The following is a 14,348-nucleotide window of genomic DNA, read 5'->3' on the forward strand; positions in this document are numbered from 1 at the left end:
GTGCCTAAGTTCTCTCGTCCTCAGATCAGGTTAACAACGACCTACCTCATGAGCTATGAGGATGAAACGCGTTGATGCAAGTGCAATCCTTTGGTATGGCTTAGCCGCCTAAAATGGCAACCCACTCCAGTGTTGTTGCCTGGAGAATCCCAGGGACGGGGGAGCCTGGTGGGCTGCTGTCTCTGGGGTCACACAGAGTCGGACACGACTGAAGTGACTTAGCAGCAGCAGCAGCAGCCACCTAAAAAGTTTCTCAGTAATTGTAAGCTGTATTATCACCCTTTCACTACCTTTCACTCCCTCCCTCTCTCTTCCTTCTTCATAGCTGAATAGATCTTACCCTGACTCTTCCACCACATCTTCTTTTCTAGAATTTAATTTCTTTGCCCAATATAGTCTTGGCTGGCCGAGACTCCTTAATCAAAGGGTCATTTATCAGACAACCTCATGTATCTTAAATATAACCAAAATGCTCCAAAATTAAGTTTGATCACATGTAGAAAATGCATTATAGTCTTGACTTTTCAATGAGACCCAGAGCTTTCTTGTTTCCTAAAGTCAAAACTTTAAAAACATGAGTGGGAAACTTGAAGGAAGCATATTAATAGCAGTAGGACAACCTGAGAGAGGAGCTATCTGAAAACTCTGAAGAGAACTCGCCAGGCAGTCTGGGGCACAGACAGGATGCCCCCAGGGCTCTCTGAGGGTTACCACTAAACAAATATTGAAGTTTTTAAATAAAAAGATCTCTTCTTCAACAACAAAATAAAATAACTCACAATTTTAAAGTGGGCCAAAGACTTTAGAGATTTTTCAAAGAAGGGAAAAATATGGCCAATAAGCACAGGAAAAGATGTTCAACATCACTAATCAAAAAGGAAGTGAAAAAAATTATATATGAAATACCTCACATCCATTGAAATAGCTATGCCCACCCCCACCCCACCCCACCCCCCCAAAAAAAGAAAAACCTAGAAAACTACAAGTGCTGAGAAGGATGCGGAGAAACTGCAGCCCTATGTACTCTCAGTGAAAATATAAAATGCTTGCATCCCTGATAGAAAAGAATATGGAGGTTCCTGAAAAAGAAAGTAATAATACTACCATGTCATCCAGAAATCCCACTTCTAGCTGTGTATCCAAAAGACTTGAGAGCAGCCTCCTGGCAGCTTTGTATACTCATGCGTTATTCACAATTGCCAAAAAGTGGAAGCAGCCCAAATGTCCACTGATGGATAAATAGATGAATAAAATGTATATATATGTAAGTGGAATATTCAACTTTTAAAAGGAAGGAAATTCTGAAATATGCTGCAACACGGATGAACCTTCATGTTAAGTACAATGAGCCAGGAACAAAAAGACACATACTGTGTGAGCTATCTAGATTACTTAAATACATAGACACAGAAACTAGGATAGTGATTGCCAAAGGCTTGGGGGGAGGGAAATGGGGGGCTACCCAGTGTTTGCAAGATGAAAATGTTCTGGAAGTTGGTTGCACAATAATGATGTGTGCAGCAGTATTGAAATGTGCACTCAAAAATGGTTACAATGGTAAATTTGTGTGTATTTTACCGCAGTCGTTTTTAAATGCCCCCTAAAAATCTAACCCAAGAAAGATTAACAAATGAAATATTTGTGGTGGCTGCTAGAGAAGGAGAGGAAAACTCATCGCAGTAGCAGAGGGTTTCAGCTCCTTGGGAGACCAGAAGTATGTTAAGGGCAGTTTGTATACACCTAATAAACCCAAACTCCAAATGCTGTCTCCTCCTGGGTCTCATCCGTAAAATCTATGGGGCACTAGAGATCAAGTTGCTGGTCAGCACTGAGATTTGCAGCAAGGGCCAAAACTCAGGGAAATTTGACCTTGGGTTTTAACTTCAGCTTGTCAAGCACTCATTTCACTAAGACACTGGGGCTTCATCATGCTGAGGAGCCAATAAACGAAAGCAGTTATTTTTTTATCATCACCAGTGTTAGATATTTAAATCCTATTTGAGCTCAGGACTTCCTTTGAGAGGCAGAGTAATAAGCAAGATGAACTAAAGAACGGTTTTCTATCCCAGGAAGTGCACACGAGGGGTAGGTGTTGAGTAGTCTGGAGGGTAGTAGTCTGGAGATCGGCTGGGGACCCAGGTGCTCAGCATGGTGGGAGGCTGGGGATCCCGTGTGGACTCACCGCTGGCACCCAAACACTGAGCCTCCCTTCTGGCTTCTGACCTCCCCACAGCCGGCAAGCCCACTGCGACCTGGAACTCAGGGTACGTTCAGCTGCTAGGTTGTTCGTGGCATTCTGGGTTACTGCTTATTTTCTTTTCAGTATTTTTAATTTTCCAATTTAAAAAATATTTTGCACTGGGTCATCCTAAACCCTATCCTGCTGATACCTTTTGGTTTAAAGAGTATGACATCTTCCCCGGTCTCCAGGGTCTGAATACAGTGTTAGATCTGGGCTCCTGAGAAGCAAAGGGTTTGAGGCTTCAGAGCTGGGTGTTTTTCATCCAGGTGACAGGGAGGGAGAGCTGAGAGTCCAGCAGAGTAGCTTGGAATCCTCTTTGTCTGTCTGCTCACCTGTAAATCTTGTCTCCTTTGAAACGAGCACTGACAGATAGCTGACAGATAAGGTCTTAACCCCCTCCTGCATTTTGCCCTCAAGCTTTCCTGCCTTTGTCTTACTATAACTCTCCATTCTCCTTTTAAAAGCAACTATTCTTGTCCCAGTCCATGGGGTTTGGGTGGGACTGAGGGTCAAAGTCACCTGCCCCTATACACACACGTGGGTATGTGGCCGCAGGCGGGCCTGTGTGAGGTGTTCCTTAGAATTCCTAGCCTGGAGGTCAGGGCCAGTTTTCTGTGTGACCCCATGATGTGGAATCAAAAACGGTAAGACAACTATGTCCAGCTATTGGCTGTTGACCTCGAGCAAGTCACTTATCCTCTAATCATCCATTCCATCACCTATATATGACATTGGAAGAGTAAAACTCTGTACGAGGATGGACTGGAGAATGAGCCAAGCCCACGCCTAACTGGTGACCAGTATTTACTAAATGTCTCCTCAGCTTGTCCCTCCAGTGTCCCATCCTCTTACATAGCCCCACAGCCAGACCATCCTCCCTTCCCTGTGAGGCCAGGAATGTAAAGTGCTTTTGGCAATCTGGAACTAATTGAAGTCTGGTAGGTAAAACAAAAATTGAACCTGTATGTTTCTTAAACTTGGAAAGAAAATAGAAATCATAGTTTTATGTTTTTACCACCACCTATTTATCACCGGAAGCCTATGCTACTGACTTTCTCTCATACAAGGCCTGGTAAGTCCTTCATTCTTAGAACCACCAAGGGTCGCATTGAGCTAGACTGACACCTGCTGCTCTCTGGTTGTTACTGTATCTGAGAGCCACAGCAGAGGCTTCGAGGCAGGATGAGGTCACCCACTACCAAGCAGAGAGAGGAGGATGCCAGCATCAGGGGACAGAATGAATGGCCTGCATTGTAAAATCCAAGTCACGACGGCCTGTTAACTGCCACTCACTGAATTCCTGAGGCAGCTGGCTGGGCTGCACTGGCATGTCCCTCCCTCAGTGTCAGCATACTAGGAAAGGCCTCCGTCCACATCACAGAGTTTTTTGTACATGGTGTTTTTCACACGAGACACTGTCAACATCTGTGTCTGGCCCTGTGTGGTATTATGGGCTTTAATGGAAAACATTGAATGGTTTTTCCATAGACACATGTACGGTTTTTCTATAGACATGCACCCTTAGGTCCCTGCTGTGTGCTAAGCATGGTGAGGATGCTCTGAAAAACGCCTCAGGCATCATCTTACCAGTGTCATCTAGCGAACAAAGACCTAGGCGTGTAGTGGTTTCTACAGCCAGGAACTCCTGCTGACGACAGGAGCGAGTGTCCTGAGGTGCTGGGCAGTTGCTGAGTAACTTGAGTTTCTGACACGGCCTCATAGGGTCTTTGGTTCTTGTGTCGGTCATGTTCCCATGAACCTTTTTAACAAGCTCTCAATTGTGAAAGCACCATTGCTACTGGCATAACATGTTGAGCAGAAGATAAACTCCAGTTTATCCCAGGTTTGCACTTACAAGGAATAGGGAAAAGGATGTCGGGTGATGGAGTGATTTTGCATTTCTCAGCTGTATGTCCAAGTCTATTCGGAGGCGGTTCTCATCACACTTGATTACAGTCTGTAAATGTCATACTTTTCTTAATGTTTCCCTCTCCTACTCTGCTGTTACTGTTTTAAATTTTTTTTAATTTATTTTTCATTGGAGGATAATTGCTCTACAGTGTTGTGTTGGTTTCAGCCATATGTGAATCAACCAGTGGGTACACATGTCGCCTCCCTCTTGCACCTCTCCTCCCATCGTAGCCCTCTGGGTTGTCCCAGCACCAGGTTGAGCTCCCTGTATTACACAGCAGCTTCCCACGAGCTGTCGACTCTACAGATGATAATGTGTATGTTTCAGTGCTCCTCTCAGTTCAGCTGCTTCCCCTGCGGTGTCCACAAGTCTGTTCTGTCTGTATTCCTGCCCTGCAGATAGGTTCATCGGTACCATTTTTCTAGATCGCATGTATATATGTGTTAAATATCTGCTGTTGCTTTTGAACACCTAATCTGTTGACTTGCTAAGCATTTACCTACTGATATGCTTAGGTGGAAATTGTTATCAACCTGGGCCCTTGGACTCTAATCAATTCACATTGGTTAAGTGGCCAGGGAATTTCAGGCAAGGCTATATAGGCTCTCACGTTGTAGCACAAGCAAGTCAAAGCAAGAAACATACCCTTGCCTGGCTCCCCAGGAGGAGCTGCTTGGGTCCTTAAATGGAGCAACACCAGGGCACGTTCATGGACTGGACAGCAGGCAGAACTTAGTGACCTGTCCCCCATTTGCTGCTGCCCTTGCTCATGCTGTTACAGTTGCTCCAGTTACAGTTACTTTTAGTCACTTACAGTCTCTCTGTATGCTATTGCTCAAGGACATATCTGTCCAGGTGTACACACCCAGGAGAGGATCCTAGGTCCAAGTCTGTCTCAGGATCACATCCTCAGAGTTCATTCACAGTGGGATGTGTCAGGACTTAACACTGGATAACGTTTCCTTGTTTAGTACATACTGCACTTTTTCTATTCGGCTGTCCGTGAACACTTGTGTCACCTCGGTACCTTGGCTGTTGTATAGAATGCTGCTGTATTCTTGTGTACAAATATGTCTGAGACTCTGCTCAGTTCTTCTGAATATGTAACCAGAAGTAAGATCATATGCTGGTATTTTCACGTTTTATTTCAGGACCCTCTGTAGTTTTCCATGGCATTTGCACCCTTTTACATTCCCACCAGCACGCAGAGGGTTCCAATTTCTCCATATCTTCACTAACACATGATTTTCTGGGTTTTTTAATTTTGTTTTTAACCAAAGCCATGTATCTTATTGAGTGTGAGGTGATATCTCATTATGGTTTTGATTTGCATTTCCCTCATGATTAGTGATGTTAAGCATCGTTTTATGTGCTTATTAGCCATTTATTTATCTTTAAAGAAACGTCTATTCAGGTCCTTTAACCACTTTTTAGTTGTGTGTTTTTTGTTATTGACTTATAGTTCTTTCATATAATGGATATAATCCTTTGTCAGATATAAGCTTTGCAATGTTCTCCCATTCTGTAGGTTACCTTTTTATTCTCTTGATTGTATTTTTTTGATGTACAGAAGGTAATTTTGAAGTAGTCTGATTTTTATTTACTTTTGTTGCCTGTGATTTGATGTCTTATCCAAAAATGTCATTGCAAATTCACTGTCATGAACCTTTTCTCTCATGTTTTCTTCTAAGAGTTTCATTATTTTAGGTCTTATGTTAATGTGTTTTATCCAATTTTTGTATATCGTTTAATAGCCTACTCTTGTGTCCTCCCCAAAATTGGTATCTTGAAACCCTAATGCCCTATGTGATGGTATTAGTAGGTCAGCCTTTGGGAATTGTTTCCATCTTGGGGACTTTGCCCTGAATGGAATTGTTGCTCTCAGAGGCTCCAGAGAAATCCCTTGCCTCTTCCACGCTGTGAAGACACAGCAAGAGGGCACCTGGCTCAGGAACCACGCTGGCACCTTGATCTTTGACTTCTCAGCATCCAGAACGGTAAGAAATAAATTTCTGTTGTTTATATATGATATCTAGTCTGTGGTATTTTGTTGTAGTAGCCTGAACAGATTGACATGGTTCACCTTTATTCTGTGTGTGCATATCCAATCTCCAGAGCACCATCTGTTGAAAAGACTGGCCTTAGCATCCTTGTTGAAAGTCATTGAAACCAGAGACAGGAAGTTTATTTCTGGGCTTCCTGTTCTAGTGGTCTATCTATATCTCTTTATGATAGTACTACATTGTGGTAATTACTGTAGATTTATAGAGGTTTTGAAGTATGATACCTCCAACTTTGTTCTTTTTGAAGATTATTTTGGCTGTCTCAGGGGTCCCTTGAGATCCCACATGGACATAAGGATGGATTTTTATAGAGTACATGAACACGGGATATCTTTTCATTTATTCGTGTCTTGACTTTCACTAATGGTTTGTAGTTTTCAACATACAAGTCTTTTGCCTCCTTCAATTCAGTTCAATTACATCCAACTCTTTGCGACCCCATGGACTGCACATGCCGGGCCTCCCTGTCCATCACCAACGCCCAGAGTTTACCCAGACTCACGTCCATCGGGTCAGTGATGCCATCCAGCCATCTCATCCTCTGTCGTCCCCTTCTCCTCCTGCCCTCAATCTTTCCCAGCATCAGGCTATTTTCCAGTGAGTCAGCTCTTCGCATCAGGTGGCCAAAGTATTGGAATTTCAGCTTCAGGATCAGTGCTTCCAATGAACACCCAGGACTGATCTCCCTTAGGATGGACTGGGTGGATCCCCTTGCAGTCCAAGGGACTCTCAAGAGTCTTCTCCAACACCACAGTTCAAAACCATCAATTCTTCAGCGCTCAGCCTTCTTTATAGTCCAACTCTCACATCCATACATGACTACTGGAAAAACCATAGCTTTAACTAGATGTACCTTTGTTGGCAAAGTAATGTGTCTGCTTTTTAATATGCTGTCTAGGTTGGTCATAACTTTTCTTCCAAGGAGTAAGCATCTTTTAATTTCATGGCTGCAATCACCATCTGCAGTGATTTTGGAGCCCCCCAAAATAAATTCTACCACTGTTTCCCCATCTATTTGCCATGAAGTGATGGGACCAGATGCCATGATCTTAGTTTTCTGAATGTTGAGCTTGAAGCCAACTTTTTCACTCTCCTCTTTCACATTCATCAAGAGGCTCTTTAGTTCCTCTTCACTTTCTGCCATAAGGGTGGTGTCATCTGCGTATCTGAGGTTATTGATACTTCTCCAGGCAATCTTGATTCCAGCCTGTGCTTCCAACTCTGCATAAAAGTTAAATAATCAGGATGACAATATACAACCTTGATGTACTCCTTTTCCTATTTGGAACCAGTTTGTTGTTCCATGTCTAGTTCCAACTGTTGCTTCCTGACCTGCATACAAATTTCTCAAGAGGCAGGTCAGGTGGTCTGGTATTCCATCTCTTTCAGAATTTTCCGCAGTTCATTGTGATCCACACAGTCAAAGGCTTTGGCATAGTCCATAATGGAGAAATATATGTTTTTCTGGCATTCTCTTGCTTTTTCGATGATCCAGCGGATGTTGGCAATTTGATCTCTGGTTCCTCTGCCTTTTCTAAATCCAACTTGAACATCTGGAAGTTCACATACTGTTGAAGCCTGGCTTGGAGAATTTTGAGCATTACTTAAGTAGCGTGTGTGATATGAGTGCATTTGTGCAGCAGTTAGAACATTGTCTGGCATTGCCTTTCTTTGGGATTGGAATGAACACTGACCTTTTCAAGTCCCGTGGCCACTGCTGAGTTTTCCAAAATTGCTGGCACATTGAGTACAGCACTTTCACAGCATCGTCTTTCAGGATTTGAAATAGCTCAACTGGAATTCCATCCCCTCCACTAGCTTTGCCTCCTTGGTTAAATTTATTCCTTAGTATACAAAAACAGTTTTTGTGTTGACTCTGTATCCTGTCACTTTATTTGTTCTAACAAGTGTGTGTGTGTGATCTGTTAGGACTTTCTACGTATCAGATCATGTTGTGTGTGAAGTGAGATCTGATAACTTTGCTTTTTCTTGTCTGTTCTGGCTAGGACTTCTAGTATTTTGTTCAAAGTGGTGAAAGCAGACATCCATTTTTTGGTTCCTGATCTCTTCAGTCTTTCATCATTGAAAATGAATGGTATCACACTTGTGGCCTTTTCATGGATGATCTTCATTTTGTTTAGTTTCCTTCTAGTCCTAGTTTGTTGAATGTTTTTACTATTGAAAGGGTCTTGAGGATTGTCAGAGATGACCACATGGGGTTCCCCCCATCTCTCTGCAAACATGGTGTATTACAGAGACTGACTTTTCTTCCATTGAGCTATTTGTGCTTTTCTGGAATAAATCTCACTTGGTCATCATTTATCATTGTTTTAATGTGCTGGTGAATTCTGTTTGCTATTATTTTCTTGACGATTTTTGCACTTATTTCTTCTCTTGCTGCTTTTAAGATTCTTTGACTTTTCATGGTTTGATTAAATCTTGGTGTGGGCTTCTTTGGATGTATCCTACTTTGAGTTTTTTAACCTCTTGTTTTTGTATTCCTGTTTTGCTATGATCTCAATGTTAGCGTGCCCCCTCCCTGGAGCTCACACTGAAGTTCTCGAGGTATGGCCTTTGGGAGTGCTTAAGTCATAAGGGTGTAACTCTCAAGAATGGGATTAGTGCCTGGCAGAGGGCCCTCACTGCACTGGCACCCTGATCTCGGACTTGGAAGCCTAACTTTGTTTCTAAGCCACCCAAATCTAGGGTATTTTATTATAAGATCCCTAACAAAAATTTTTTTCACTATTTCTGAAAAGTAAAATTTTTAATGTTTCCTGACACTGCCTTAACACACTGCATCCAGCAGAGTGGTCCTTGCACCTCCCTCAGAGGTGGGTGGGCCTGGGGAAAGGTAAGGCGTTGGAAAGGCACACAGATTTTTAAAAGCTGGTTGTGTTTAGATGGCTCTAGTAGCAACTTTATGAAAAAGGTAACCAGGTGAAGCTCTGAAGATCTTTCTAAAAAAGCATCTTACTTTCTGCTCCTGTAAAGGAGTAAAAACCGCTGCCTCGGTGTTCCATGGTCTTAAAGGTGGTGAACATAGGTCTAGTGAGCTCTTAAAGCTCTAGTAAACTCTGGAGCTTGGATTTACAGAGGAGAAAATTTGGGGTTAGAGTTGACATAGTTTTTATTCTCTTGCTCTTACCTTTCAGTGAGCCTAAAACCATCCTTATAGCAATTGTTAAGTCCCAGATCAAACATTTGGATCTTCTGATCCTGAAGTAGTCTCTTTTCTTTTGTACAAAGATCAGCTAAAAAACTATTAAGATGAGGAGATTGAGAAGAGAAGGGTAGGGGCAAAAGCAACCCACAGGCTACTTGTAGCTGGTAAAAGCATCAACAACAAAACCTTCATCTCAGAAACATCCTCAAAGCTTAGGTGCTTAAATATTAATAGTCAGATTAAGTTCTCTTACTGGACCGGTCTGGATGGAGACAGTAAGTTAAAGGTAAAATTTAAATTGCTTTTTCACCAGTCTGCTAAAAGCATCTTTTGAAGCAGAAGGCATGTAAGAATTTTGCATTTTTAAAATTTTAGCAAATTCCATTCTGACACTTTTTATAGATTTGTCCTACTTTTTGTGCACATGTTATGCATATGCTTTGAAAACATGCACTCCAAACAGAGCTCCTCATTAATATACCAGCATGAATTTCTTCAGATCCTTTCATTGTAACCCAGTTTCCCTTTAGAGTCCCTGGCCATGAGACGAGGAAAGATTATTGAAACTGTTTGAGAAACCATTTCTGATACTTGACTTTTATTGTAGAATATGATGATATAGCACATCTAAGTGATCTGTTCCCAATCCCTGACCAACCACACATTAAAGATTCTCTAACAGGGTCTGGGATCTGGTGAGTATACAGACGGGAATGTCTGTATACTCTGTTCTAAATCACAGTTTCCCAACTAGGGCACTCTGACAGTAGGTCTCTTGTGGGGACTGCTATGCAGCAGCACCCCTGAAGGGGTACCCCATCCTCAATTTCTGACATCACAAAGTACTTCCAGACACTTTCAAAACTTCCCACACTTTCTGTGACAATGGAAATATTCTGTAACTCTAATATGATAGTGTGACTGGGAAATAGAATTCTTAGCTTTACTATTAAGTCCTACATATATACTGTGAGGACAAAATGCTTCAGCATGAAAAACTGAGCTGGATAATACCTTTGTTTAATAGTCATAACTCAAAAGTCACTTACAGCACCTTTTTAGCATTTCTTGTGTTTATTAAATATCTCCTAGAAAGAAAATAACCAAGTCAGGATTGAAAAACATTTATTGAATCAAAATCAAATACTTTATTATCTACAAGCCAACACTGAACTTACTTTATTCAAGAATGAACACAATGTACAAAAAAAGTATGCTTATATTATAAAAATATGTCAATTTTATCTCCTGGGTGCTGAGCAGAAGTCATTTTAAACAAAATCAAGGCAAACTTGCTTTCTATAATAGAACTGCTATAATTTAATAACAAAAGTGAGAGCTAATATGTACTCACAAAGTATCTTTAAAGGCCCACCGATAATGCTGCATTGGAAATGCTGAACCCAATCAGCACAGTTCACATTTCCACTCTATGCTCACTGGCACCACCTCACGCCTACATCACAGGAAAGCACCTCTTTTAAGAATGCATGTCATTAGTTAACAGTTGTTAGCACATGTTTCAGCAAAATATTAATATTAACAGTCAATTCTATTTAGCTTCAATTTTCAAATGAGACACATTGTTATCGGGAGCAAATGACATCCCAAGGTTTAAAAACCTACTTATCAATGGGGGAAAGTGGACTCCCTAAAAAAACTGTGTCCAAGGTTAGTATCTTAAAAGTCTTGGTAATTTTCTTGAGTCGTTATTGGCACCTTCCTTGGCATGTGTTCCTGCACACAGTGGGGCTACTTGTGCCTGCCAGAGGCAGCTGCAGAACAATTAGAGGCTGAAGAGCGCAGCCTTTGGCTTACCCTGGAGACACGCTCCAGTGCTCACTGGAGAATTTGGTCCTTGGAGAATCAGGAAAGCGAGCGATCGAGAAAAAGAATAAAGTCAAATCATCAAGTAAGGGAAAAGGGACCAGGGCTCCCTGTACTGTTCTAGGAGTTACACAATTATAAACTCTGTACTAAAGTCAAAATAGAAGTAGGCTAGCATTATCACTGACAGCACTAAAACAATCCATCGTATTTAAAGAGCGTGCACACTGCAGCGTCCGTCAGGACCCTGACTGCCGGTCAGAATGACACTGGTGGTCAAGCAAAACCCAGAATGTAGTATCAACACAATTAATGACATTAAATGAATTCAAGTTTAGAAGTTATTAAACTGCAAAATGCCTATTCTGATTGCTAAGCATAAATGTTTTTTCTTGACAGATTCTCTTGAGATTGACATCTACAGAGATCAAAACTGTAGAAATAAAGGACTGAATAATCTAGTGCCTGCTGTACAGGGTAACTTAAAAGAACTGGGGGAAGAAATCCTGCCATGTTTTACCTCTATAACCCAGTATTTATTCACTTACCTGTTTATTAAGAACTTGTGACTAAGGTGAAGAGAACAGATCTAGATCTCTCTCTCTCTCTATGCAGTTACCTAATTCCTTACTGTTTTCTTCCAGTTAAGCCCATTTCCTGCAGGATATGGGCTAAACTGGACATAGGATTTTAAATTTCTAGTGGAAACCAAACCACTACCAGGCTTAGCACTACACCCTTAGGAGGAGCGTTTATAGAAATACAATTTGTGAGGAACACACACTTTGAAGCCCAAGCATTCTTGGCAATACCTTAAGTCACCACGCAGGTTGTTCTCACGGGCAACAACACAGCCAGATCAACCGCTGCTCCTGGCAACTTCCACTGTCCCACAATGTGAACATGGAGAGGCCACGGACTCCAGAGGCCGTGCTTAGAAGTAGAGGCTAAGAAACTCAACAAACTGCTACTGGAAGCCAACTGGATACCACAGTATTAAACATAAACAAGCAAAAACTGAGACCAAGCACACAAAGAAATGAACAAAGAACATGATGCTCAGAGTCAGACTGGATGAGGGTATTACCACACACTCAATAGATAAACACACTTGTTTACAATCCCAGGTCCTTGCTCGCAAATAAATAGATCGAACATTTACAACAGAATGAATGCCTTTTGAATGCAAGCTTTTCTTTTATTATAATTCTAACTAAATAAAAGTCATACTTCTAAAATAAGCTACAAGTTGCCTTTTTCTGTGAAACTGATGTGACTTGGTGCCACAGCTCACCTTTCTCTAATAGCAGCAGTATCATCCACCCATGGCAGCCAGGAACTCTCCATCTGGCATCCTGTGGGGTCCCACACAAGCAACTTCATAAAGCATGCAGACACTACTCTGCTGCAGTTTCATATGAATAGAAATGATCATTGTGCTTACAGGTCGCATACGTTCCAAAATATACAAAAATGGTGTAAATTAACAAATAAAAGCAGATCTTTGCTTACCAATAAAATCAATAAGGCAGAGGGGTTGAAGGTGGAAAGAAAAATGTGGGGGAAGAATGCAAAACAGTGCCAGCATTCACAAAAAAAGATCATGCTAAAATCAGACCCATAAAAATCAAGAATTAAGCCACAATCCAAAGAACTCTGTCCATGAGTCCAAAGGCATGCATGCCAGCTGAAGGAAATGCAGGATTCTTCTGACAAGTTTCTTCAGAGCAGAACAGGAACGTGTCACTGGAGCAGTCACAACAGGGTGAACAAGACGCCATCACGCTTCTTTTTTTGTAACTGAAAAGGAAAGAAAAGCAACCATGACAAAAAATTAACAGTTGGAACAAAATACAGAAATTCACAATGACCTATAAAACCAGAAGAAAAAGCCAAATTATTTTTATACTTTAGGGGTTTCATGCTTCCATTTAGAAGTTGTCTTTTAAATTTGAAAATTTTATTATGTACGATTTACCCATAATGGTGTTAAATATAAAATTACTTCACCACACATGGGTTTCACACAATATCAGTAACTCAGTAACTTCATTCATGTTTAAAGAACACATAAGAGAGATCTTGTCACTAGAATCTCAGTCAGAGGCTCCCCCAGAGCAAGACGTCTGAAAACATTTAAAGTTTCTCATAAGGAAAAACAACAATCTGAAACTAATACCCAAATGCTGTAACTGACTGTGGACAGACTATTTTTGCCTTTTCCAGTAAGTTCACAAATTTTTTTTAATAAGACTTTTATTTTTTGAACTCGAGTCTGAACTAAGCCTCTCCTCATCGTCGGTGGCCGTGGGGCTCTGAGGTACTCACTGAGGAGAAGTCCGGGGCTATCCGGCCTTTGTGTCCACCAGCTGCATCTGCACGTTGGCGGCCATGCCACCCCCATAGCCTCCCTTGGACTGCATCTGGTTCTGAATGGAGCTGACCTGAGACAAGAACGGAAAAGAACGGGTCAGGAACTAGGGCCACTGCAACCAATCAATTGACAGTTTGGCTGGGCTGCTTTTCCCAGAAGGGTACTTTTTATAGAAAAAAAAATTATATATATATCTATCTTTTTACAGACTTAGAAATTGTTTTCAATATATGGGGAGTGGTAAGCTGGTGGTTGAACAATTCTTTTTTTTTTTTTTTTGGCCAAAACACCCCCTACTCCACTTCCCTATTACAAAAAAAGGTTTTGTAGTTCACAAGGTATTTGGCTACATTTCAAAACCAGTCAAAAGGATAAAGACGAATTCAAGTTTGTTCCTCAACCACCTTAATTTACAACCACCTCACATATTAAATCACCTCAATTTCTTGGATTAGAATCAGATACAAAAATAAAGTAGGAAACTGAACCAAAGATAAATTTTAAAAGTCCATGTGGTAAAATTTACATAATAGTAGTATTCTTATTCTAAAAATGACTTCAGTCATGTCCTGCTCTCTGCAATGCTATGGACAGGCTCCTATCCATGGGATTCTACGAATACTGGCATGGCTTGCCATGCCCTCCTCCAGGGAAACGTCCTGACCCAGGAATTGAACCTGCATCTCTCAGGAATCTCCTGCATTGGCATGTGGGTTCTTTACTACTGGTGCCACCTGGGAAGCCCTAATATACTCTTAGTAAAA

General features: G+C 41.4%; 1 protein-coding gene across 1 annotated transcript in view; it reads right to left on the reverse strand.

Moving 5' to 3' along the window:
• Positions 1-10,491: 10,491 nt before the first annotated feature.
• The window catches only part of CDC42SE2 (CDC42 small effector 2), a 119,388-nt gene continuing 115,531 nt past the window's right edge, over positions 10,492-14,348 (reverse strand). Inside the window, exons 5-6 of the mRNA XM_061422882.1 lie at positions 13,539-13,654; positions 10,492-13,010 (exon numbers count right to left, since the gene is read on the reverse strand). Coding sequence (XP_061278866.1) covers positions 13,556-13,654 — 99 coding nt within the window. The 3' untranslated portion in view covers positions 10,492-13,010; positions 13,539-13,555. The remainder of the gene's footprint in view (positions 13,011-13,538; positions 13,655-14,348) is intronic.

The sequence above is a fragment of the Bos javanicus genome, chromosome 7 (genome assembly GCF_032452875.1).
Source record: "Bos javanicus breed banteng chromosome 7, ARS-OSU_banteng_1.0, whole genome shotgun sequence".
In the NCBI taxonomy this organism is placed as follows: Eukaryota; Metazoa; Chordata; class Mammalia; order Artiodactyla; family Bovidae; genus Bos; species Bos javanicus.